Source organism: Gallus gallus, chromosome 1, assembly GCF_016699485.2.
Source record: "Gallus gallus isolate bGalGal1 chromosome 1, bGalGal1.mat.broiler.GRCg7b, whole genome shotgun sequence".
Classification (NCBI taxonomy): Eukaryota; Metazoa; Chordata; class Aves; order Galliformes; family Phasianidae; genus Gallus; species Gallus gallus.
In genome coordinates, this window is record NC_052532.1 from 77,032,847 (window position 1) to 77,060,345 (window position 27,499).

At 43.3% G+C, this 27,499-nt stretch overlaps 1 protein-coding gene and 1 long non-coding RNA gene across 2 annotated transcripts in view; one reads left to right on the forward strand and one right to left on the reverse strand.

Annotated features, from left to right (window-relative positions):
* Nucleotides 1-6,186, forward strand: LOC124417614. The gene is made up of 2 exons (XR_006939953.1): nucleotides 1-126; nucleotides 451-6,186. It is a non-coding gene; the product is annotated as an uncharacterized LOC124417614 (long non-coding RNA).
* ZNF384 (zinc finger protein 384) overlaps nucleotides 5,919-27,499 on the reverse strand; it is a 25,775-nt gene continuing 4,194 nt past the window's right edge. Inside the window, 8 exon segments of the mRNA NM_001079496.2 lie at nucleotides 5,919-10,073; nucleotides 10,227-10,385; nucleotides 11,233-11,311; nucleotides 12,958-13,182; nucleotides 26,079-26,222; nucleotides 26,224-26,410; nucleotides 26,743-26,983; nucleotides 27,136-27,202. Of these exon segments, the coding sequence (NP_001072964.1) occupies nucleotides 9,798-10,073; nucleotides 10,227-10,385; nucleotides 11,233-11,311; nucleotides 12,958-13,182; nucleotides 26,079-26,222; nucleotides 26,224-26,410; nucleotides 26,743-26,983; nucleotides 27,136-27,202 (1,378 nt within the window). The 3' untranslated portion in view covers nucleotides 5,919-9,797.

The following is a 27,499-nucleotide window of genomic DNA, read 5'->3' on the forward strand; positions in this document are numbered from 1 at the left end:
GGGGCTATGTAGGGCTGCAGCTCGGAGGCGGGGCTGTCTCTTCGCCGGCTTTTGGCGCTGGCCTGAGGGCTACCGCACAGGGCCGTGAAGAAGGGAATGGCTCTGCGCGACCTTTCGCCGCGAGAGGTAAACGCGTGCATCCTTCTCCTCCGTGCTAGGAGGATCAACCCTCGTCGTTTGGCGGCTTACCAGAGGTCGCTCCTGGCTTCGAGTAACTGTCTAGGCGCTCCTGGTGTGTAGTGTGGCTGCTAGGTTGTAGTAGCGCTGGGTTTTGCCATCCACCATACTACTTGCCAGCCATGAGTAACTGCTGCTGTATTACAGAGTGGGACTTCGCTGTGCAGTGACAGTGGTACAGGCTTTAGGTACCTACCACATCACCTAGCTCTTTTTTTCTCCACCTCGACAAAACCACTTCTCTGACTACGCACTACCACATGTTACTTCCAGGTTACAGGCCCTTCTGCTATAGACTTCAGGACTCCTTCCCCTAAGAGCCATTTGCCAGTGGCTGCACGTGCAGCCTGCAAGGGTGAGAAGGTGAGGACACAAGTCTGATTATGAAGGAACTGAGACAAAATTATCTTATTTCTGTTAGTCTTTAGGATTTATAACATCCAGGATTGCTGTATCAGGAGACTGAGGTTAATTTTCTACGATGCAGTTCTGAAGAAACAATGAATTTCTTTGGCAAATGTTAAAATTCATTTGCATTTTTGCTGCCTGCTTTTTTTCCCCCCTCCTTATTCTCCTGATAGACTATAAAACAAGAGCCATTGTTCAGGGTACCTTGTTGCTAGATGCCATCCATGAGGAGAACTGATCAGACTTGTTTTTTCTCATTCCTCCTAAAAATCTTCCAAGGCACCATACCTTTATTTATATGGACCTGCAGCGATTAAGTATTTTAGCAGTCTGCAAATCTGAGATGCTGGGACAAGAATGAATTGCAGCTGTTCAAATTATTGACCGCTTTGCTGATACACTATTTGGTTAATACAGAGATCCATAATGTTCTGAAGATACAAATAGTCCTGTTCCTGTAGTCACTAAAGTTACTCAATATTTTTAATCAAAACCTTTTTTTTACTCTTTGGTTCTTTCATGAAGCAACTGGTTTCAGTTGAGCTGAGCATTATTAAGCCTCACTTTGTTTTAAGGTACTTCAAAATTGTTATATAAATTGCCTTACACTCTTTTATTAAAGAGAAGGATGTGGCTGTTATATATAAATTGTACTTCCTATATCCTGTCACAAGCCTAAACCAGAAACCCCTAAAAGCATTAGGTTTGCAGTTACCATGCTGGATGGAACTGATTTTAAGAAACAGGCGTTCTTCAGTATTACCATTATTTGCTTAAGAGACGACCTGGGAATCCCAGTTTACCCTCCAAGCCAAGGCTAGGGATGTGTCAAAACAGTAGTCCACTAAGATAGAAAGAAAAATACCCTCTGGCTTTGCTGTCACTGCTGATATGAAAGACAGAACAGTACACCTTTTCCTAAAATATAAATGGTAAACCTTAGCAAAGTGTACAAATGAATCTTTAACCTCATTAACTACTGCTGTAAAATTGAAAAACAGAAAGGAGAGGGAATTTTGTATACCCATGTGCCATTGTGGCCAGTAGAAGTAAAAACTCTTTCAATTCAGCAAAAAAACTAGTTCCTGAATTGAGAAGTTTGCTTTCTTCCTGTTTATGCTTTCCTTAAAAAGTCAAGGTACTGATGTTAATGTACATCTCTCAGGTTTCCAGAAGAATCCTGATCAGCAGTGAGGTTACTGCTGTTGATACTGCTGAGAGGTGTGATATGTTTTAGTGTAAACACTTCTATGGGTTAAAATACCAGTGTAGCAGTGTTGGATGAGGTGTGAGCTAATAAACCTCACAGTAAGGCTTCCTTGAGATTCTGACACCCTGAAATGTGCCAGGACAGGTGTCCAGTAACTGCCCTGGAGCTGGTCCTCTGGCCACGTAGGAACAGGGGCAGAGAATTACCTTGAATCTCTTTCTGCTTTTCTGTTACATTTTTTTTTTTGTACGTTGTTTCAAGCATCCATCACGTATATCCTGGCTGATCCTCACAAGGAAGGTGTCTGCTCTGTCTTACAAGACTCCGTATGGAGTACTGCATCCATCAGGCCCTCAGCACAAGAAAGATGGAGCTGTTGGAGCAGGTCCTGAGGAGGCCACGAAGATGCTCAGACCTCTCCCTCCTATGAAGAAAGGTTGAAGGAATTGGACTTGTCTGGAGATGAGAATGCTCCAGGGACACCTCATTGCAGCCTTCCAGTACTCAGAGGGAGCTTATAAACAGGAGGGAGAGCAACTTCTTAGATGATCTAATAGTGATAGGTCAAGGGGGAATGGCTTTAAAGTAAAATAGGAGAAAATTAGATGATAGGAAGAAATTCTTTACTCAGAGGGTGGTGAGGCATTGGCACAGGCTGCCCAGAGAAGCTGTGGATGCCTCATCCCTGGAGATGTTCAAGGCCAGGTTGGATGGGACCCTGGGTAGCCTGAGCTGGTGGGTGGCAACCTTGCCTGTAGCAGGTGGGTTGGAGTTCAGTGATCTTTAAGATCCCTTCCAACCTAAGCCATTCTATGTCTCACACAGGTAATTTTACTGGAAGATGCTTCCCTGGCTGGAATAGGTTCAAGGCACAAGATCATTCACTGCTATCCCCCACCCAGCCTCACATGTTGATAGTTGAGTAACTGTAACACATGCTTAGCCTCAAGGGTTATTACCATCCTCCTCCCAGGAGTTTACCATTCCAATTACATCCTATTGCTAATGTGGTAACCCAATTTGATGCAGGAACTGACTATACTCCACAGAAGGCCTGCACAGCTCACAGAGGGAAGCTACAGCCTACTGAAGACTAGTGGTTCTCAGCCTTTATTGATCCACAGATGCCTGCATATTTTCCCTTGGAAATGTAAACACCTGCCTAAAATGTAAGCCTCCAGTTTTTCAGTTACCTTACAGACCTCTTAAATGTTGTCCAGGGACCACAAGGCGAAGGTCAGTACTTGAGAGTGATCATTATGCATACCCAGCAGGTAGCCTACAATTTCAAAGTCTCTCACTTAGTCCCCCCCCCCCCTTTTTTTTTTTTTTTTTTTTTTTGCAGTAAAGGTACACATTCAACTCTTCTTGGAAAGACTAGTTTCCACACCTCCCTCACCCCCCAGCTTCATTCTCACAAACATCAGGAGATCTGGAGCACTTTCCCCACGCATGGTTAATCAGCTTTGCATATGAAAGAGGATGCCAAATGCCCCCAACTATAGCTGTGTCCACAACCCAAAAACATATCCTAATTCAGCAGCAAAACTAGGCATAGACTCTAGTTCTTTGGTGTCATGATTTCTTGCAGTTTTTTTTTTTTCCATTCATTACATAGACACTACATGAAATCGAAATGTTTGTTGGACCAAGTCACTACATCTCTTGAGTACTTTGGTGTTCTACTATACAGAAACAAGAAACCATGCACACAAATTTAATCTGTTGTACCTGAAATGACGATTGGACAGGTACCTATCATGTAGTTAGCGAAATGTACAAAAAATTTCATTCTATGTTCAGAACTGTACTAGTAAACTTGGGCAGCTTTCGGGTACATTACCTGCAAAATCCTAGACAAGATATATATCCTTTTGTTGATATAAAGATGATAAAATAATTGATAAAAATATAGAAGACAAGCAGAATCTCCTAGTTATATTCTATATTATGAAGAAAATTGGATGATGTAGACAAATCTATGAAGTAATGAATTATTACCTATTGCCAATGATATTTATGGAGATGTTTAGTTCTACCCATAAAACATCCTGGAATTTGCATAGCTAGAAACTCACAATCAAGAATTTTGAAAGAATTATCTGGCAAGCAAATGGAAACAATGGGCTTTCCTTTCAAAACAACTTTGGAGTTTGAATGTGTTCCAGAAGACCAGTAAATACTTTCATTTTAAAAGTATTTGAAAAATAAGAGGGATCATCTAGGTTGCTTAGAAGCCAGTTGACCTAATGCTGACTTGGCAAAATCAAAGTGTAATCTATTTGGGTTACATTCAGCTAAGAAAGGAAACATTACAGAATTTGATTTAATTGAATGAAAAAGATCTCATTAAAAGAATTACATATCCTTCTGTGGCAATGTAAATTTGGTACTTCAAGATCAAGGTCCAAGACTAATATAGCAAGACTTAGCATCTAAGTACCAGACACCCTGGTCCTTTTGTAAAGGAAGAGAAAGGCAATAGGTAAGTGCTACATGAGGGAGCCAAGCCTTACTGGGAGACACCTAAACCTGCTCAATTAAATTTAGTTGTTTGGAAAGATGATTGAAGCTTGATCACGGGCCTGTAACTCGTTAGAAAAAGATTTTTGATAGCAGAAGACTTTAATGTACTGAACAGAGGCATAAGACGACCTTATGAGAAGAAAAAAAAGTAGAAGAGATGGCAGTTTCAATGGCAGTCAAAACCAGCAAAATAAGGGACGTGGTTGATCAACCATAGGGCTTTAAATTGTGCAAGTCTTAAATTTTTCTTGAAGATTTATCTGAATTGTAGACCAGCAATACTATCATTAGTCATGGCTGAGATTCCATTACCATGTTGTGGGTGACTTTTCCAAATGATTTCCAGCCTACATGATGTTTCCTTTTAAAGCAAGGAAGAATTTGCAGAATCTAGCTAAGAAATGACAACTGATTCAGTAGAGGACAAGGAGTGCTGCCACATTCCAGCAAAGGCTCAAGATGCAAACTAACACAGAACTTCAGAATCAATACAAAGTCTTCTTGGGTACAGACATACAGGAACAAATGGATTGGCATTATGAAGAAAATAAAAAGTTAAAGATTTCAGGAAGCTGAAGAGAAAGGACCACAGGATCTTGTTAGAGAATATAACTCCTGAAAGCAGAAGTTAAATAATTGAACTGCTGGCAGCTTGAGAATACAGCGCTAACAGAGCTGCACTATGAAACTTGAGGCTTCTTCTCTATAGTGGATAAGTATGTACAGATGTTATGTTTTGCATCCTGCATGTAGCTACTATACTTTTTCAGTAACCCATAGGCACTCCGAATACGTTAAACAGCCTCAGAAATTCGAAGAGGAAGACCTGATAAAAACTCAACGAGTCAACAATGAGAGTAAAGTATTTTCCATTATTTCTACCCAGACTTCCGTTGCTGGTGTAAACAGAAACAAGAAATTCAACTGACTGGGGAAAAAAAAATAATAATAAAAGTCCAGGAATAAAGTGGCACTTCTGAAACTCGGTGGGAAAGCACCTTAATAAAAGGCAGTTTCTTCCTGTGTGAAAGTAAGTTACAGAAACAGCAGCAAACTGCACAAACACAAGCAGTACCTTTGAAATAATTGATAACAAAATAACTGTACAGCCTTAAATACACAGACATCCCTGTGCTTGGTAATAGATACCAAGAAGAGGAAGGATTGAAGACATAAGAAAACAACGCATCGAACAAGGAAAGGTGATCTCAAGCACCTTTAACACAAAACAAACAAAAACAACAACAAAAGACCTCACAACACTGCAAGAAATTTTAACTTGCGAGACATTCCCCGAGGAATTCAAGCAGTCAGCCAAATATCCTTCCCATTTTCAAAATTAATTTTCTTAAAACCAGACACTGCACCCAAAACAAGTCGATTTCTCAGACTTCAACATGATCCATACAAGACATAATAATGTGAGTGCAAACTGGCAATTCTGTCATGTTCATATTGACTATGGGCACGTGGAGGAGAGCTACAAGCAGTAATAAACCTATGCAGAGTCTGTGCTTCACAGAGCAAATTTCCAAGGTGAGCAAACTCAGGAACTGAGTTGTCTGTAATAAAAAAAAAAAAATGTAAGGCAGGAAAATGTGGATGAAAACTATTCTTTAATTTAAAAATTATGATATGGCCAAAAACGTCCCAGTTCCACAAAGCTTTGGGTAAAAGCTTGTTCTGGGTTCACTGAGAAAGTCTGCGAGTGAGAAAAAACAACTGAAACAAGGGGGAAAAAAAAAAAAGATAAAAGGCCAAAATACAACACATGGAAAAGAGGAAGCTCAGACAACAAACGAGATAAAAATAGATATTATTAGATAGAAAAAAAAAAAAACCTAGTAAGGAAAGATTTGTGGCAAGCAAAACTAGTGATAAAAGGAAAGGAATTCTGGAGTTTTCATTTGTTGTGTTTTTGTTGGTTTTGGTTGTTGTTGTTGTTTTAAATAAAAAACAAAGAAATACTACTAATAGTACTGATCCATGCTAAATAAAAACTATTAAACTGCTAAGGACAGAGAATAAAGAACATCAGTCAAATACTTCTAATCCCATACTCAAAAAGAAACAGAATGTGGCAGTAGTATGAAAATAGCAAGTTCTCTTCAGTACCGTAGTATCAAAGCAAGAAATTAGACAACATCTACTGGGGACATATATTTTTAAGTCAGTAAAGAAACAGTCCTAGAAGAGTTGACTAACCAGCTCTCTAGCCCAACAATTCCAATTTTAATTAAATGTGGGATATTAGAGAAATTCTGCAAGACATTCATGACAGTATTCTCAAAATGCAAATGAAAGGACTCGGCATCAAAATCAGTCTGAGGCAAAATAATGGAAAAGCTGTTGAGATGAATGAATGAATGAGTGAAGAATGAAACCTACAATCCAAAGGTTTATGAAATACAGATTTTGTAGGAGGAAAAAGAAAAAAGAGATGAAACCCTGGTTTCATTCTTTGATGACATCGTTATATGTTTGGTTTAACAAAGGGGACTGCATAGGTGCAACATACTTAAATTTTCATAAGGCATTGACCTAGCACCATAAGTCAAAAAGATTTATTGTACATAATCACATACTAAGAGGATTAAGAAATGCCTTCTAGCCTGCAAGTCTCAAAAAGAAGCTAATAAAAAGTCACACTGAACGATGCTTTTCAAGTTAGTGTAGGTCAAATGGATCTGAAAGTAAAAAAGCAACAACTGATACAGTTTGCGGGTAACAAAACTGGCAAAGTGGCTTGTGACCCGGACCACTATAAGCCAGATCAAACAAGATGGACTCAGAGACAGTCTCACATTAAAAAAGCAGGAAATAAGAACGTGGACTAGCTCTATAGAAAGAGGAAAAGACTACCTTGGGAAGCTGAGATTTCTGATGATCTAGGAATTGCACCAGATAAGCAGCTAACGTGAGCTCCTGTATAATGCTGGAGAAAAGAGAAAATGCAATCCTCTGCAGACTTAAGGCAAAGGGAAGGGCAATCTTGTCCATGGCACCGGAGACTGAACACTTAATTTGGAAATGAATGCTTTTACAAGATACAGAAAAAATTGACAAGATGTGAAAATAAAAGAATAATTCAGAGGCAAGAGGAAATCCCTTATAGTGGAAGACTGAAGGAGTTCCCTCTGTTTAGCTTGTAAAAAGTAGATTGAGAGATGTTAGTGTTTAAATACCAGGTCAGAGGAGGAAGCTCTAAGGTTCTCTGAATCAGTGGGATGGATCTGAACCGGAAGCCAAAGGCAACCAAATCCAAGAGAAACCTGACTTAGATATTTAAAGAGCAAGAACACAAAGCCCTTGCAGAGGGTTACCAATGGAAGGGATTTGCTGTGTCCCTGTGCCTCAAAATCAAGCCAATACATTTTGTGATCATGCATTTAAATACACCTTAGCTATCGAGGCTCAGTGCAGGATAAATAGGTTGAAATGTCACCTGTAAATTGTAGGAGTCAGGTAGCTTCTTCTAGCCTGATCTGTGAACCTACAAAAAACTTCAGCCACTTGCAGCCAAGCCTGCTGACTAAGCACAGAGAAGCAACTCCCTGCCACAAGCTACACAGGTGCAGAGCTGCAACTTTCACTGCACAAACCACAAGGCTGCCTGACGACAGGGATGCATTACTCACGGTGCTCGGTGCTTGCAGCAGCAAGATGCTCATGCTGCAGTCTGGTGCGTGGGGAAGGAACACACGGCACAGGGGCAGGGTGCTTGCAGCAGCACCTCTGAGGAGCCTTTTACACCAGTTTATTTCTACACAAAGTGATTAAAAAAAAAAAAGCTCCTTCTGGTTGTTCATACAGAAATCTGAAACTATAGGCTTTGAGTGGGTATTTTAAATCCCAACACATGCTTTTTTCCCTTGCCTTCTCATTTGAGTCAGCCTCCATGATCCAAAGAAACTAAGAAGTGATACACAAGACCAGTAGTCATGTGGACCAAAAAAAAATAATAATAATAATTAAAAAAACCCAAACAAACCAAAAGGGAAGGAGAAGCAAAGACAAAGAGAGAGGGAAAAACAAACGAAGATTGAAAATAAAAATTCGCCAGGATAATGCGTTTTATAAACACAGAGATAGAAACAGTTACAGCAAGGACAGAGCGGGCCAGGGGTGGGGAATAGATATTTATATATATATATATATATGTATATATATATAAATTCACGGGGCCTTCAGTTTATTCTTGTTGGCTCCCCGTTCTCTTTAGATTGGTCTCTCTGTGGGGATCTTCATCCCTTTCTCTCCACTGTCCACCTTTTGGGGATTCTCTCCCATGATCAGGGTCCAGAAGAGGCCACCACTGCCATATGAGTCCAGCCCGTCTTGGCAAGAGGAGCCTGAGAGAGCACTCTGGTGAGAGCTGAGCAGAGAAGCTAGCCTTTCCCTACCACCCGCTGGCTCCTTGAAAGACTGGTCTACTCCTCCTCCTCCTTCCCTTTAGGAAACGGGGCAGGACAGGGGCGTGAGTCAGAACTGCTGTTGTTCCACCTTGTGGGAAAGGGAGTAGAGAGAAGGGCGATGATTATTTTGGCAGTCTCTCACCCTCCCCTCCGTTGCTTTTTGGTTTGTTGTTGATGCCTGCAGGCTTTTCTGAGGAGGTGGGGGAAGCAGGAGGGAGAGGAGAAGTACGAGCTGCTAGGACATTATCCACAACGGGCAGGAAGAGCAACGAGCAGGAACCCACATTCCTATCGGGCCTTGGCCGTTATAAACGCTGCTCAGACAGCTGGGAGAGGCAGCAGCCAGTTCCAACAGACTCCTCTCTATTGCTCTCCACTAGGGGAGAAGAAAGAGTGCAATACTCCATAGCCCCCAGGCAGTGTAGGCACCTCTCCAGCCCAGAGAATATGCCTCACCTCTCCCCCACACTGGTCTCACTTTCCACTGGGGAGATTTATCCCATCCAGTCCTGGGGGCTGGATGATCGACCCCTCCTCCCTTTCACAAGCAGGAGGAACAGGAATGGATATTACCCTCTTAGACACTCAAGGAAATCCTCAAAAAAAAAGCCATCCAGCTGTGAACCCTGCCACATTCTTCTGTGGCCCACTGAAAGCGTGTCCAAGCCCCTGTACATACTAGGACTCCATTTCATTCACCACGCATGTCTCAACACCTCCCCACCCCTTCATACGCATCCTACAGTGAGAGAAGGCAAAACAGAGGCCTTTCTTTGGGTTTTAAAGGAGGGGCTCTTGCATGAGGAAGTGATCCCAGCACAGGAAAGGGGCTCTTGCACAAGGAAGCATCCTCCTACCAGGCAGGCTGTTGCACAGAAGGAGCACCCCCTTGATAAAGGCTGTTATTCAAGGGGCTGCCATGAACAGGGTTACACGGCCAGAAGAGGCTGTTGCAGGAGGAGAGGCCAGAGACTGTTGCATGAGGAGGGCCACCACACAAGCGGTGCCCCTGGGCGCAGGCTATGCACAAGAGGCTTTCTGCTCCCTGGCTTGAGGTCTCTCTAGGAGCTGGAGAGGTGCTCCACTTGGATGGCGCTGGTGCTGACAGTGAGGCAGATGTCCTTGTGATGCTCTGAAGTCTTGTAAGGAGTCAGGTCAAAGGAGCACTGAGGGGGAGGATTGGGTTGGTTAGTGTCTCCAGAAGGGCCCCCTGCTGCCCCACCTCCCTGTGGCTGGAAGTGCTGCTGCTGCTGAGAGGCCTGGGCTTGGGCCTGAACCACCTGCTGCTGTGGATCAGGGATGTTGTGTTTCCGCATGTGCTTCATCAGGTACGTCTCCTGCAATGGGAAGAACGGCATGACAGGTGGGGATGACTCACAAAAAACAAAGGAACAGGGAGGGATACAACAGCTTATGGCACTGCTTCCACAGGACCTACTCCCTGAGGAAGTGTTACCACTTCTGATACTTCTCAAGGAGCCAACACTCACCGAGGTGTAGGCCCGGCTGCAGATGGAGCAGGTATAGACCTTGGCATGTTTCACCGTGTGTGTAGCCAGGTGTACCTCCAGCGAGGCAGCATCTGTGTATGCACGGTGGCAGTTGTGGCACTTGAAAGGTTTGTCTTTGTTGTGCTGCCGTCTGTGGGACTGGGGGATGGCAGCAGGGCAGAGGAAAGAGAAAGCAAGTGCAGAGAAAGAGGTGAATATTAATACTGGAGATGGCTTTACCTCTAACACTCCCTTCCAACCAGGCTCTGAGTCCCCCAGGACCCAGTCTGAGCAAGGTACACCTGGCTCCTAGCACAGGATATGGTACTTTTCACTCCAGCCCACTGCATCTTCCCCACAGATTCCTCATTTTCTCAGCCCTTCTATGCATTTGAAGAGCAATCTCCTAACTCTCCACAACATCCATCTTCTCAGTCTCAATGCAGTTCTTTCAGTCTTTTCCTGCCCTTCTTCTCTCCTGCCACTCTACACATTGACTCCCCATGTCTATTGACTGTCAAAGCAAGACCTTCCTTAACTGATCACAGGCATTTTGCCATTTGGCATTTTTCACAGTTTCCTTCCTCCACGATACTGCAAGAGGACATATTACCTTTGCTTCCCTAAATCTCTATTCTTACACTAATTCCATTATAAAACAAACAACAAAAAAATAAATCAGATACTGAGATTTTATTCCACGCGTAACATTTAGAAAATGCATTGCCCCAGCTATGTTAGAAAACTGCAGAACTGATGGGAAGAATGTTGCTAAGGTCTCGCCACACTGAAGTCAAGCTCATAATTTTACAGGATGCAACTGTTTTTGTGACTTATTTGGGTCACTAGTGCCACAAGAGCCATGAATCTCTTCCCTACCCAGCACTTCAATAGCATTTCTGTACTCTTTCACTCTCCTCCCAGCTGCCCAATTTCTCCACCTCCTCCCGCTTGACAGCTGTATTTGCCACCCACACTGTTGAGCAGGGCATGCCCAGCCTCTTACCTGCAGGTTGGAAAGCTGCGTGAAAGCCTTTTCACAACCAGGGTGAGCGCATTTGTAGGGTCGGTCCCCAGTGTGGATACTGTCAAGGAGGAAGAGCACAAATGGGAAGCAGTGAATAGACAGGCAAGGCAGACTGCCAGGGCCTGACGCCGTGATCAAATCTCACAGCCACTCAGGAGAGCAAGGGTAGGGATTATGCTGCCTCCAGCTGCTGTTCTATCTGGACAAAGAGAGCTCTGCCCAGCTTCCGTGTCCAGCTAGAAGTTAGAAAATGCATGCAGTCAAGCAGAGTTCAGAATGTGACTAGGACTGAAGAGTAAGACTTTATGAATGGATGGCCAGCTTGGCACGTGGGCCACATAAGAACGGGTGGTTAGGAGTCTGGGGGCCCAGGCTCCCTGCCTCAAGCTCAGGAGAACCAAGAGGAATCCATTCTCCTGCTTCCACAGTATCAAGAAAGTAGCTCTGCTCCTTCTCAGGATACACACTCCAAAAGTTCTCCCCTTACGTCATCAGGGAAACACGTTCATGTCCCTGTCCCCCTGCAATGCCAGGACAAGCTTCTACACACTCAGTCCAACCCCCAAAGAACCGGGCTGGGATCCCCTATGGCCAATGCCTCTCACTCTATTGCTCTCTCTCTGTACCCCCCGCGGTGCCAGACCAAGGATCCCCAGGGACAGCACATGCCCGCTTCTGCCCTGCCGTGGTCAGTGTCTCCTGCGCAGTCTCCATGCCGTCCACTCTGCTGGGCCACCTCCTTCTGTGTGTGCAGCCGGTCGCATCCCCCGCCCGCCCCCCGCATGCTTGGCGCGCGTGTGCTCCACAGGTGCATGCCGGCAGCGCGGGGGGGCCAGGGCCAGGCCCCCAAGCCTCCTCTGGCCCTTACCGTGTGTGCTGCTGCAGGTGGGAGAGCTGGCGGAAGGCCTTCTGGCAGTAGCGGCAGGTGTAGGGCTTGGCCCCCGAGTGGATGCGGAGGTGCTGGGCCAGGTAGGATGTGTTGGCGAAGCTCTTGGAGCAGTGAGGACACTTGTGCGGCTTGACAATCGCTGTGTGGAGCTTGGAGTGGATCCTGCCGAAGAGGAGGAGGAGCAGCAGCAGTTGGACACGACCGCCATCTGGCTAGTGCTGACGGAATGAGGGCATAAAGGGGGTGGGACAGCACCACTATCTGCTACACAGAGGAACTCCAAATACGGCATGAGCTCGCTCAGCCTCAAACCGTGCTCCCCTTGGATTCAAGAGCCCGTGGTCTGTCCGCACCGGGGGAGGATCCAGAGAGAGAAACTATAGAGTTTGGACTGAGGGGCATTGGCAGAGCTGTGTGTGAGAAGCCTATGGCTGAAATAACAGGGGGCTGCAGGCCTGGACTAAGTTGTTTGGCAGAACTATGCTGGGGTGACAGGGAACAGTCCTTCTCCGTGTACTCTACTCTAGTGCTGGAAAAACCAGCCCTACCTTTTGTCAGGTGATGCCGTTCCATTGCAGACACCCCTCAGAGTAAGCAACATTAACTTTTGTGCATACCCAGCCCCTCACAGCAAGCAATAGGTCTTAACGTGTCAGATACCACGACTGTTGGTTGGTTGTGTCTGAGACGTGACCAGCCCACGGAAATCAGCAAGGTCTCCCCACGTAGTCACCCACTGAGGGTGCTCACTCACAGCATGCTGGGATGACAGCAACATGCAGTGCAGAAGGCCCCCAGCCTCCTCTGGCCCTTACCGTGTGTGCTGCTGCAGGTGGGAGAGCTGGCGGAAGGCCTTCTGGCAGTAGCTGCACGTGTAGGGCTTGGCCCCTGAGTGGATGCGAATGTGCTGGGCCAGGTAGGAGCTGTTGGCGAAGCTCTTGGAGCAGTGAGGACACTTGTGTGGCTTTGTCTCCGTATGGGACTTGGAGTGGATCTGCATCTCCGACTTGGAGTAGAAGGTCAGCGAACACATCCGGCACCTGGGACCGGGGTGAGGGGAAGAGACAGCGTCATACAGGGGCCAGCCCCAACATCTATCAACTCTAACTGGAAGGGCTGATCCACACTGAGTGAATAAGGGGTATTTTCTTACTACGTGGTTCTGGGGAGGTTTCATCTGGGACACTGTGCTCAGCTGCAAGTGCTCCAGTCCCAGAGGAACAACCTTAAGCTAGGAACTGGCAGAAGAGACCAAACTATACTCTGCAGCCAGACAGGTGAAGGTCTTGGGAGAATCAAAGAGATTAATTTATTCCGCTTACAAGGAAGACAGGGCAGCACTTTGGAAGTTTTCCAAAAGCAATCTGAAGGGGACAGGAACAACAACTCCCAGACAAAAAACATTTTGTTCATCTATGATTTATTTCAGCCAAAAGAATTGGAAAACCTGAAAAATCCCAGGTTAAGCTTCATACTCATTATAAAAGTTAATTCCATGTACTGCAAAGTGTGCAAAAGCAGTTATGACCAAACCATTTAATTCTGCTCCCGTTTTTGGAGAAGACACGTTTATGAAGACAATGCTGAAAGTAACAACAGTGCTGCCTTCCTAGTGAGTCTCAGAAGATGCTCTGCACATCAAATCAGATATTTCACTGGTCTAATTGGCTTTCACCATTTCTATTTTAGTGATGTTTTGAAATGTTTTGTCTGGGAGTTTGGACCCATCTGTTCCCACAATGATCAGAAGCATGTTTGATAACACAGACTCTCTGAATAGGGAGAAGCAGTGGGCAACTATCTCCAATGGATGCTGATGTTAAAAACTATTCCTCCACCATGATACCAGGTTAAGAGAAGACTGCACTCTTATAAAATTTAAGATGGTAAAAGAGTTTGTGGTTAATAAAGTGACAGAGAGCTAGAGACCACATCCAAGTTACTGGAGTTTTTATCTTCCCTCAAAAGTGCATGCTAACGAGTAGCAGAGTTAAGGTTTCTCTGAACTAAAAGTTTTCCCACTTGCAGACTTCTCAATTAAACAGGACAAAATGGAACCTGCACTTGGAACTTCCAGGGTCACACCTGAGGGAAAAATTCCACCTAGAAGACCTCTGTTCAACCTGCTGTGGTGTGCTAATTATGTTTTTGTCTGGGAATTGCCTTAAGTTTTACAAGCGTTTAAGAAACTGCTCAGTGACAAAAGTCTCTGCAGCTATTACAAACAGTGAGTTTATCCTGCTCCTTCCTACATTCAAATATTTCTCCTCCTCCTAGGAGAATACTTCATTACGTTTACTACTGTGGCTATTTATGTTGGAGCCAGAAGCCATTATGAAGCATGTGGTCTAATTAGCACACGTAATGCAGGCAGTATTTATCCAGAACCTACCTGAACTTCCACAGGCCCTTCCAAGCCACAGCTTGACTTTGAGCCATTTAACTGGAAGCCATGCCTCCCCAGCGAGCGCTCTAGCACACATCTGCCATAACATTTTTCTTATCTATCACCATTTCTTTAAATTCATTATCATCTCTAACAGTTGTTTCCACATTTTCTGCCTTCATCTTTCTCTTACCTCCTTCTAACTGCACAACCGAACGCAACAAATAAGTTGAACACATTCTTTTGTAATTCCTCCCTCACATACACACAACCATCCTTTCTAGCATCAACAAATAGAAGCAATCTGACTGTTTATCCCTAGGTCTATTAGAGATGCAAGGAGCAAGAAAGAACATCAAGATCACCTTTTAGAAAAATCAGGTTTTGGTTTACAAACGCGAGCATCTCTAAACACTTGTCCAGTTTGCTATAGGCTTTATAAAACATTTAAAGCTAGACCTGAAGACAGCATAGGCACTTCACAATTATCAAACCATATTCAGAAAATGAGAACTGTATTCCTTAAAGTAGCAATGCTAAAAAGAACTTCAAAGTGAACACCGAACTGAAAAGTATCTCCAAGCTCCAAGTCCAGTGCCTTGCTAATGCAAGGAAATAAGCCATAACCCCATGCATGACTTTATCAAGCTCCTTTTCAGTGGATGCTTATTGCCAGTACTCTCAGTTGAATTCTGCTATGCAATATCACTCAAATGAGAAATCATTCAATTGAGAACAAGCTTCCAGTGTGATGTTGTGCTGATGTGGCTAACTGAATCGAAGAGGAACAGCAGGTATCATATTTGTAGATATGAATTGTGCGACTATTCTTGCAACAGCATATCTAATGCTGAAGACTAAGTAGTCAACAATTACTGAAATATCCAGACAAGTTCAGAGAACTTAAGAATCACGGTATGTGGAAAATCTACCTCACAGTAAAGATTCACTGAGCCCAGTCTATCTAGGCTTGGAGGAAAGGTTAAAAGACAGCTTGGTTAGTATCCATTTAAATCTATGCAGGGAAAAAAATAATATTATGGGTTTGCTTTATGCAGTAAAGAAAAGTATCATAAGATACAATAGCTGACAGTACAAGTCAGAAAAACCCAAGAAGAAACAGGATCATTTCAACCATGAGAATAATACATTTTTGGAACAACGTTCAGGGGCTGCATTGTGTTCTCAATCAGTTGGCTCCTACAATTATTGTTTTTAGAATTCAGCTACCTGTCCAAGTGTTCTACTTTTCTAGACATTTTGCTCTAGTGTACATACAGTCCTGGGAACTGATATCTTCTCTGCTGTATATGACCATATATTTTAAACATTCTATTTTTTGGAAAAAAAAAAATTAATGAACTTCACCATGTCTAAGCACTCCCACCCATTAAGTATGTGATGACATAAAGCCATCTAGTTTATTGTCCAAAACATCTGCACAGCAATTCCTTTACTTATTTGCTCTGTCAGGTATCTGCCTTCAGGTCAGAAATTCCCTAGAATAAACTTTGATGCAGAGAAACAATGTTCTTCTCCATTTTGACAATAAACATGTAAAGAAAGTATTTCAAAGTCCCCCTGGAACCTACATGAATGGAAGATAAACCTCAATATGAGGAAAAACAACAAAGCCAAGAGACCCCACACCCACACACAAAACAACAACAACAAAAAAAAACACCTCTCCAAAACACCCAGAAGATAAAACAAAACAAAACAAAAAAACAACCTCCCTTGTCTGCATTTAGCAGCTGTAGAGGTCTCCAAATTGTTTTTAAAACAATATGAAAATATATTTCATATATATATGGATGCATTTTCCAATAGTCCAACTAGCATCAGCCCGGAGAAGGCAAGAATGTTACGTAGCATTAACAAATTCATGAGCCTTATGAGTTGAAAAGGACCCGGAATACAGCAGACAGCTGCATTTTTGAGTTTTGCATCAAGCAGTTGCAGGCATTTTCATTGGAACAAATGATCTATTTAATTAAGGGCTTTGCAATTTGCCTCAGACTACATCTAATATTAAAGGGGAAGATGCAATCAGTCCTCTGGTGGGTAAATATGGATTAAAAAAAAAAGTTAAATCTATATGGGTAATGAGGACATCGCATCTGACACTTGCAGTGTTTCAGTATTTTATTGCATTGAAATTCTCCTTGCTAGGAAAAGTAGGGAGTGCTGTTTGCTAAGCGCGGACACAGCACTATATGAAATAATTCATCTTTTTTGTTAATATGCATTTTTAATCTTTTCTCCCCATTGTGCTTCTGAACTACTACTTCCACTGTATTCTGAAAGCAAGTAACACAAATGAATACAGCATTCCTATTGAGAGTATAATATCCTACGACTGTTTGTTATGGCTCTGCAAATTTAGCCTAGGAGAATAAACCCTTAATAATGCAGAGGTGCGTTTCTCCATATAAATAGTTCATTTTATACTCATCAGTATACTAGGGAACAGAAGTAACACCTTCCAATGTTTATCATCTTTTCTTTTTAAAAGGAATCTAGAAATAAAGTGAGACATAAAAAGAATGTGTGCATGGTAAGACTAACACCCTCAAAAAATCATGAAATGCCAGTAAAAGTTGGATATATAATTCTAATTCTGCTCCCATATGAAAGTCATCATGATGAGTCACAAACAAAATTATGCTTATAGGAGCTAGACTACAACTCTGAGGCACACAGTGCCATGTATTTGCTACTTTTCATAGAATGTTTTGCCTCATTCATCAGATGCCGTTATGAGATAAAATATCATCTGAAATATCATCTCATAGTAAAATCTGCCTAACATGGATTAACAGCATTTTTCAATCAAGTGCTTAATTAATTAGTGTCACAGTTGTGAAAACTGTAAGCTTTTACATGGCTTTCAGAATTCAATTTCCTATTGAGACTGGTCTTAGAATTTAACTTAGCCCTTGCTCTTTGGGTTAAGACTTCAAATACAAGCTAGATCACAAGTTGAAAATAGTAATAATTTAAAACAACAGATCAGAAAGGTTGGAAGTTAAACTAGTTAAGCTTAGACTTTCTGAGTCAACAGATATTTAGTAATAGAAAGAAATTTACTGCCTTTGCAAAGCAGAGTTAATGAAGTAACTAATGCAATCATAGCATAATAATGGATGCACAGTGCATAAGAAATGCTGATTTAACCTTCAAATTATCCAATATTTTAAAGCTGAATTAAACGTTTCCTCACTAATATCTTGTAAGAGGCAAGGGGAAGGAGATAGAATATTTAAGATACACAGCTAGAAAACTTGTATAAGACCTAAATAAAAGTATATGAATGCCAAATGCAAGCTTATGACAATTGTACTCCTGCATCCATTTGCCAATTTATACTATTGACATGCATACTATCAAATCTGCCAATTACACAGAGCTCTTCACAGACTCATTTCCACAGACCCTCCATTGCTTGGTAACACGGTAAGACTACAGAAAACAAACATGCACCTTTGTTCTGGCAAAGCAGTGACTATTTTTAAATGCTCTCATCTTATAGCATTTCTCCAGTCCTCAGACTCAGAGGTGATTCCTGCATTTTGTCAATTTTTCCAAATGATTAGAAAAATTATCAGACCTAGAATTTCGCAGCATTTCAGCATCCTTCACAAATTGCCTGTCTTTAAATACCTTTGTATTTATGCTTTCAGCAACTGCATTTACCATCTTTCATCAAAGCCTCACACTGCGAACTCACATGATGCCATTTAATTTCTAGAAGTCTTCTGCATTGCTTTCCAGGATACTGTTTCCCTGTTACTCACATTACTTATTCTTTAGATTAAAAATGTTCAACTGCAGCCAACAGGACACTTCCTAGAATCACCTAATATTCCGAGTTGGAATGGACCCACCAGAAGGATCTTCGAGTCCAGCTCCCGACTCCAATTCTATCCAGGCCTACATTATTGGTTTAAATCATGTCTGAACATTTAAGTCCCAATCCCCGACTCTGCTGGAGAGGCCACGCTGTATTAACCAAGAAACTAATCATAGAATCATAGAATTGCTCAGGTTGGAAAAGACCTTAAAGATCATCGAGTCCAACCACAACCTAACCATACTACCCTAACTCTAACAGCCCTCCACTAAATCATGTCCCTGAGCACCACATCCAAATGGTTTTTAAACACATCAGGGATGGTGAATCAACTACCTCCTTGGTGAGCCTATTCCAGTGCTTAACAACCCTTTCTGTAAAGAAGTGTTTCCTGATATCCAACCTAAACTTGCCCTAGTGCAACTGAAAGCCATTTCCCCTTGTCCTGTCACCAGTGAGAAGAGACCAACCCCACTCTTATTGTAAGCACCTTTCAGGTATTGGAAGAGAGCAATAAGGTCTCCCATCAGCCTCCTTTTCCCCAGACTAAACAGCCCCAGTTCCTTCAGTCTCTCCCCATAGGGCATATTCTCCAAGCCCTTCACAAGCCTTGTTGCCCTTCTTTGGACCTGCTCCAGCACCTCAATGTCCTTCCTGTATTGAGGTGCCCAAAACTGAACACAGTACTCAAGGTGAGGCCTCCCCAAAGCCGAGCACAGGGGCAAGATTACTTCCCTAGTCCTGCTCACCACACCATTCCTGATACAAGCCAGGATGCCATTAGCTGCCTTGGCCACCTGGGCACGTTGCTGGCTCATATTCAGCCGACTGTCCATCAGTACACCAGGGTCCCTTTCCATCAGGCAGCTTTCCAGCCACGCCTCTCCAAACCCATAGGATTGCCTGGGGTTGTTGTGACCAAAATGCAGGACCTGACACTTGGCTCTATTGAAATACATACAGTTAACCTTGGCCCATCGATCCAGTCTATCCAGGACCCTCTGTAGTGCCTTTCTCCCCTCTGGCAGATCAACACTCCCTCCCAACTTGATGTCGTCTGCAAACTTACTGAGGGTCTTCCATTGGGCTGTACTAAAACCACGTTTTGCTTGAACAGCTCAAGTTTAACAGCCATATAAAACTTAGTCTTTAAAAAAAAAAAGAAAAGAAAAGAAAAAAAAAAACTATCTACCAGCAATTGCTTCATCTGTGAACTGTCGAAGATTTTCTGTTGACCTCTAAAACCACTGAACAACATCAGGCTTAAGACCTCTATCGATTTCTGAAATCAGCAACCATTAGAATAAACAACCAGCAAAGCAATAAAATACAATAAGGTGTTTCCTAGGAACATGATAATATCCAATGCTAAATTAAAAGAACAAAAGCCCCGTAAGAAATACTAATAAATTTGGAACCAGAAGTAAGGTCATCTGTGTCACCATAATTCGGCTCTGCAATGCAGTCACATATTCTGATACAGCTTTATTGACTGCTTCAACAGAACTGCATCCTTATTATGTTGTACAGATAGATACTTAACAAGCAAATGGACAGGATTATTCATCACCATTGTGATGTGTACAGCATCAGCCTTGTCAAGCAAGTGCAATTCCAACCTCAGAAGGCAGAATCACTCTTCTGTTGGACTCCCACAGAAGTACCAGTGTTTCACAGACACTCATTTGTCCCCACAGCATCCATTTCTTTTTTCCTAACAGTAGGAAGTGACAAAAGACAGGAATGAAAAAGTAGCTAGTAATATATACCCACTAACTCTGAGTGGCTAATCCAATATCTGCAAACGCTGATTTTCCTTTAAAGGAACTTGACAGTATATACATTTAAATCACAGCCCCTGTAAGATTTCTATGCTGTAGCTATAAGATACTATGCTTCTGCAAAGCAAAAAAGGATGCAACATGTAACAGAGGACTGTTCAGTGACACTTGAGAAGGGATTATGGTTTTGGGAACACCAGATGTTAATTATTTCAGGGTAATGGTCTACAGACACTTCTAGCCTGCAGCAAACGTAAATCCACTGAAAGCTAGACCTAACTTGTATTTGCACAATGTGGCCTGAACCATGGCTAAGATACACTATTAAACCTGTGGCAGAGATGAACAACCTACAAGTTCTTCACGTTGGCAGTCAATTGCCTTCCCCAAATCATCCTTCTCAACTCCGCAACCCTATGCCATTTTGGTTTTTGTATCGTCCCTTTTTCCTAAGTAAATGTTCAGGACTCTGACAGGCTATCAAGTAAACTATAACTGTAAACGCATAAAGAAGGATGGTAGAAAAGAGCATTGACTCAATAGGGTCAAATTAAGGTGTGACCAGGCAGACAGATGCGGGACATAAGAGTTTTGATGTTCTCTCTCTCTCTGGCTGAAACAGTGACTCCCTCATTCCCTTGCACACAATCGTTCCACTGACAAGCAAGTAAAATGCACTAAGATTAAAACTCATGACTACAGAACCCTTCCTGTTCTTTTCACTTTGCGCTATGATGAACTACAATGAGAACACACGCACACATGCAAACACATAGTTACAACACCATAGTAGAAGGGAGAGAACTTACCATAAACCAGGTTTTCACCTTATTATATCCTGAGACACACGGTCGGTCTTAATTACCATTTCTAACCTTCAAACACGATACTCACACACAAAGCCAAGTTTATAGTACAAACAGCGTGTGTATATATAGAAGTACATGCGCACCTGTCCTCCTTAGAACTTTGAAAGCATAAGCCAATTTTAACCAAATCTGAAAAAGGGGTAAGAATTTTAAAATCACAACAAGTGTCACAAAAATATGCAGCTGGAAAAGATAAGAGACCCTCTTGGAGCCCCCTGCTGAGGGAAAGGCTAGTGAGCTCACCCTTGATTAGACATCAGAGAATCCACACAGGAGAGAGACGCTGGAAACCAGGCTTCATTAGTTCCGCTGCTCACGGAACTACTTGTTAAAAAAAGCAAACAGAAATTCCAACATGTGGCATCACTCTGACACCCACATTGTTCAACAGCAATCTTAAGAACCTCTGCACACACTCTGCCACCACAGCTAGGACAATGAATGATATCAATAGCAGTTTGACGTCTTTTTCTAGCATTGGAGGGGGGTGAGGCTCTTCACCAGAGGTCATATACTAACTAGTGCTGACAGCAGAAACATGGCAAAATTTAGGAATACCGGATTTAATATTTCTAGGCTTTGGAGGGAATGTGGTCTTTTTGCCCACTTTCTGCCCCATACTTCAATCTCTATGTCTCCTTTGCCCTTAGCGTTCCATCCTGTTGCAATCCCATCTCTCCTGTACCAAGACCCAGTCCCAGGCTCTTTTCGCACAATGCCCCAGCCTCCTCATCCTCAGTTGCCATGACTCTTCTCTGTTCATTAACATTTAACTCCTCTCCCTCACACTTCTATTTGTCCACATCCCATGCTCTTTTCCCCATCTGCTGTTAATTCAAGGTATCTCCTTCATTTTACAGCTGCTCGCAGATCTACCTCTTTCTTCCTGTTTCAGTCTTGACCCTCCCTAGCTTTTCTCTAACCTCGTGAATAGGCTCTCCACCACATCCTCTAGTTTGTGAGGCTCCTTCATCCCTCCTCCTTTCTGATTCCCATCTCTGCCTTATCAAGCTTCCAGACTTCAATCAGCTCCAAGCCCTAGCCATATCTCACTCTTGTTCCCACTGCGTTTGAATCGAGTACTGCCCTCTTCCACCTTGCCGTTGCACCCGCTAGAGGGGGAGGCTCCTACCAACATTGAGCACAAAGATTCCCTTCTGAAGCAGAATGAGGGCTGTGACTGAAGGAAAAGCAAGCTTGGCCCTTCTGCACTAATCTAGAAGACGCTTATCACAGTATAGAGGGCATACACATAGTACAGCCTCATATAAACACAGAGAGGTCAGAGCCTATTTAGTTCTTCTTTGGAGACAAACAGTCTGGTCAGGGCTTGGATTCATGCAAGCCTCAAATACCATCAAAGGAGATACAATAATCTTTGTATATTTCAAATACTAAAGTATACAGCATCACAGAGCTTGCTTAACAGATAATTTTCAAAACTTACAACTTGACTAAATTTTCAGACAGATACGGCTTATGAAAGCCATAACCACCAGATTTCAAATCTATTAAAAAGCAACAACAAAATCATTACCACATGGGAAGGTCAAACAGCATCAATAAATTCAGTATAGGGCCAAAAAAAAAAAAAAAGCCTGAAAAATGAGACACCTGAGGACATACCCACCACCTCCTGTATTCAAGCCACTGGCTCCTCTTATATGACTGATTTCCATCACCCAGATTTTTCCCCTTTCACTGCTTGTCTCTGCTTCCTGCCAAGACTTCGAAGGCCTCTGCACACTTTCTCTCCCTGGGCATACCTCAAAAGCTTATGTCTCTTAGCTGATTATTGTCTCCCAGACTAAAACTCCCTCCTGTTCTCAAAGCCCAGTGAAAGTAAGGAAACTCACCAATGAAGGTGGGAAACAGAGAGCTCTACAATTACAGTGTAATAGCAAGGTCCTTCTCATGCCTACAACTTTTCTACTTGTGCCCTGTGTTCGAAAGCAGAGCCAACAAAACCATCCCAGACAAAAAAACTGGTCTTTGTCCTAGCCATTATAAAGCAACACTTATATTAAGTTTGTAAGTGCTGATAAACAGCTTTCTTCCTATAGTAAACACAAGATCAAACTATTCAGAGAATTGTTTGACAAAACTGATGATCTGAAGCAGAGAGACTGAACCATTTCAACCACCTTGTCTACACATCACACCAGAAGCTTCAAGAAGTGCATTTGTAAACACACCAAAACAATACTGAGAAATACCACTGTCTCCAGGATCTGTGCTCTCTTCCTCAGTACCTTTTAAAGTTCTGATTAGAAATCACGTGCTTCACACACTGACTGCATCTTAGTAGGAACACTCTTGATGCCGATCTCTTTTTCCACAGAAAAAAAAGTAAATTATATCGGGATGTCAGGGGACATTAACAAAGAGCTGACAATGAATCCAGACAAGTCTGAAACAACATTATTCATGACAGAAAATGCTTCACTGAACTGGTTTAGATGCTTGTCCCCTGCAGGTACAAACACACTTCTAATATCACAAAGCAGAACAAGGACTCTTGCCAGACTAATCCTAAGGCTAGATGTGCAAGATCTGCAAGCAACAGCATCATCAGTAAAAGCCTCACACCTTTTCTCACAAAGAAAAACCTAGTCATAAAAGATTGCTGCACCACTGCCACAGCACACTAACTCTCTTCCAGAGATGGCAGCAAAACATCTGTCCTCTGCTTGGGCAGCAATCGCTACATTCAATGGGCTGATCGGCAACACTTGTATCACCCTTGTGCTGCAATCCCTTCAAAGCCTGCCTGCTGTGCTGCTCATTCAAGGCCTTACTCCTTCACTAATACACCAGGAGCCAGGAATTAGGGAAATTAGCCACCTGCTCAGACACCCATGACAGAAGAGCTCATGGAGCTCAAAAAAACAACTAGTCAGATTGATCAATACAGTACAACCCCTTCCAGGCATCTGACTGTCTTTAACATATCAGGATGAGAGTCAATCAAGACCTACAAACGCCTGCATGTGCACTACAACCGATTCCTTCAGCCCAGAAGGGAGCAAGTTCAGAAAAACCTTCCACGTAATCCTAAACTAGTTAGAATACGTCGGCGTACTGCAGTAATGGCAGCTACCCAAATCATTACCAACTAAAACAGCAAAGGAACCCAGAAGTTCTCAAAAGCTTTGACCTATGCGTCTTACGTACAAAGATCTTCCCACAGCTACAAGAGCACTGATCGTTCTCCTTTATTTTTGAACAATTCTTTTTTGTTCCAGACTTGCACATGGAAAGTGTCAGTCAAAGAAGAGACCCCTTGGTGGTCTTCAGTAAATGTCAATTTGGCTACCTTGCACCTTAATACTGCTCAGAGGAAGTCTGACTTGGGATGGGAACTGGAAGAAGAGGCAGAGGTGGACTAACCGTGAAGATGAGAAATACTCCCGATTACACGTTCCTACGTATAAACTCATTGGTGTGGGGTTTTTTTTTCCCCGCAAAGTCTTTTTCATGATCGGTTACAGAGACTATGGGTGTTCATAAAGTTTCTGCTGAGTCATTCCACATGGCCATTGGCATTTTTTTTTCCAAACTTACATGTAAACAAGGAGCTATAATTAAAGCTTTGGTTCGGCTTTAATTCTAACGTTCACTGCCAATTGTGTCCCCTGTAAATACATATCTAACAACCTAATTAGCAACCCAGACTGTAAGCAGCTTGAGTGGTGTGGAATTGTGGCTAAGGCCCAAAATAAATGGTGGACTTAAAAATAGCAAGCTACCTAACACTCCCACCCCTCTTCACCATACGCTGATTGTATTTTCAAAGTGGAAAAACTGGGACATTGGGTAAGGGAATAAAAGGACTGTTCCAAGCTCCAGTTTTGTAGCCATTTAACTGTATTGATTTAAAAATGTAAACATTTTAAAAACGCTGTAGTTAAAAATGAAACAGAGTCTGGGATGGATGCACAGATTTTGTGGAGTTGCCTTCATATTCTTATGACTTAATTCCAGAAAGATAACTAAATTGGTACGAGAAAAAAGAAAAAAAAAAGAAAGAGGGCCTAAAATGGTAAAGGGAAACTGTTTGAGAAGGACTCATGGGCACATAGTAGGGAAGTGAGATGAGCTACAGATCAATATTTCTTCTTTCATCAGGCTACTACTTTGACTCCTTGACCTTAACCAGCCCTCAGAACCTCAGGAATACACATCACTAAATACCCATACTTGCTCCTGCTTCCCAACAAATGCTGACCATCACGTTCCCACCCTAGCACTCATCTACTCTGTTCAGCTGCCACCTCCTCAAAAAATGTTGTGCTCCTTATTACCCTCTGCTTTAAGTACTTCCTCCTAGTTAACCTCTCTCCCTCTCCCAGCATTCACTTGTAGAAGTTCCTTAAGCCACATCCCTCCAAGCTCAGAAACCCAACCTCAAAGCTCAGAGCGCTCTCCCCTCCTATTGAATAACCATTGGGCTCAGAAACCCTTACGTCTAATTCAGAACAGAACTTTTTTCCTGTTTTGTTGAGAATGCAGAAACAGGAAGACAGCACATGGGGCAATGCACACAGGAACAGATGCTATCACCACGATTCACTTCCAGCTGTGTTCCTCCAGTACGGAGAATTTATACTGGACAGACTGGAGTCCTCATTCAGGGGCATTCAGGTACACCAGGGCTCTCAACCACAACAGAAGTGCTCCAGGTGCACCAGACAGTACTGCACTCTGCAGTATGCCAGCCACACTACCCAGCTGCAGCATCAAGGATATGGCTCAGCCCCTGGAAGAGCTAGCAGTAACTAACTGAGCAATACTAATGTTCTTACATTTAGAAAACTGAGGTTGTTCACTAAGAAGGAGATGCTTAGTTTGGGGTCAATCCAACAGCTTCCAAACATTCCAAATTATCAAGAAAACTCAACTCTCTCTGCAGCTGAAAGCTTCTCTATTCAGGGACTCTACAAGGAAGAGGCAAAGATCTCTCCCATCCCCACGTAGCCCTCCAAAGAGCAGAATACACTCCCATCCCCATGCAGTGTAACAATCATGGTTTAACCCTGCTCCCCACCTGTATGTCTTGCCATCCTTGTGCTGGTCCTCATCATCCTCGTTCGACAGCACAAAGGGGTCACTCATCTCTGGCAGCCCCGATTCCTGCAATCGTTTCTTCTTCCGACCCCGAGGCGGTTTGGGGGCAACTCCCCCACCCCCGCCCCCCCCCCCCACCTTCGGAGAGGGTGGTTGTCCCCTTCTTGGTCAGATCAGGCACCACCTGGAGGGCTGCCTGGGAGCCAGGGGGTAGTGCAGAGACGATCATGGGAGCTGAGATGGGAAAGGTTTGTGCAGAGGAGGCTGTGGTCACCAGGGAGCCTGATGGAGAAGTTATCACGAGACCAGGACCTGAAAGCAAAGAAAGACGCAGGTCAAGTATAACATTACTAATGACCTCCTCATCCCACAGAAGTAAGCTTTATACATCTACATTTAAACACATTTAAAATAGAAGAGCAGCTTAACCTCTCCAAAACGTTCTCAGCCTTCACAGCTAGAAGTCAAACCTCAGTACAGAGGATAGACGAATAGACTTCCCAGAGATTCACAGTGAAACAATGCTTAGGGCCGAGGCATTCTACACCATCAAAAATGCTCAGGATAATCTATAGTCCCAAGAGAATTCTCCAGAATCCTGTGCTACAGACATCCTGGCACCCTCCTGTTGCAGAGTTCCCTACCTGCTGTCATGAGTCCAGCAGACTGCACTGGCACCACGGTGATGTTCTGAGTCACAGGGGCTTGGCTGTGTGGTGTCAGCTGCTCCGGCTTGGTGTCAGAGTCCATTGCAATGCCAGTGGGTAGGGCCACTGAGGTGGGCACTGTCAGCAAGGCAGGGTAGTGGGGGGGAGCAAGGCTGCAGCCCTTCTCTGTGGGCAATAGCTGCTCCTTCATCTTGTTAATAAACATGGTGTTGTCAATCTAAACAGGTGGGAAGAACAGCTTTTAGAAAACTGGGGTACAACCTCTCCCAGCAGTTGGCTGAGCAAGAAAAGCAACAGAAACATGCATCATTCACAAACTTCTAATGTGAAGCAACATCAGCAAAATGGGTTGGAAGACAAAGATCTTACCTGTCCCGAGACGGTGGGCACTGCTGGCCAGAAGTACGGAGAGGAGTTGAAATGAGATTCTTCCATCCTAGCTGGGCACAGGGGGGAACAGGAAGGGGGAAGGGAAGAGGAATGGAGGAGAAGGAAGACAGAGACAGACGCACACACACACACAAAAGGAATATTAAACCCAAAGTGACTCCAACAGGGAACCGCCTCAGTCTAACACTGCGACAGTTCCTTAATCTCCCCTTTCTCACTTAAGCAGTCACCCCCCACTTTCGAGCTATCTACCCAAATCCTGTTATTTTCAGGGAAAAAGTTATCTGCTATTCCCACAGACTTAGGCCCATTCCTCTTGCCTAGTAGTCCTTCATGCAAAATA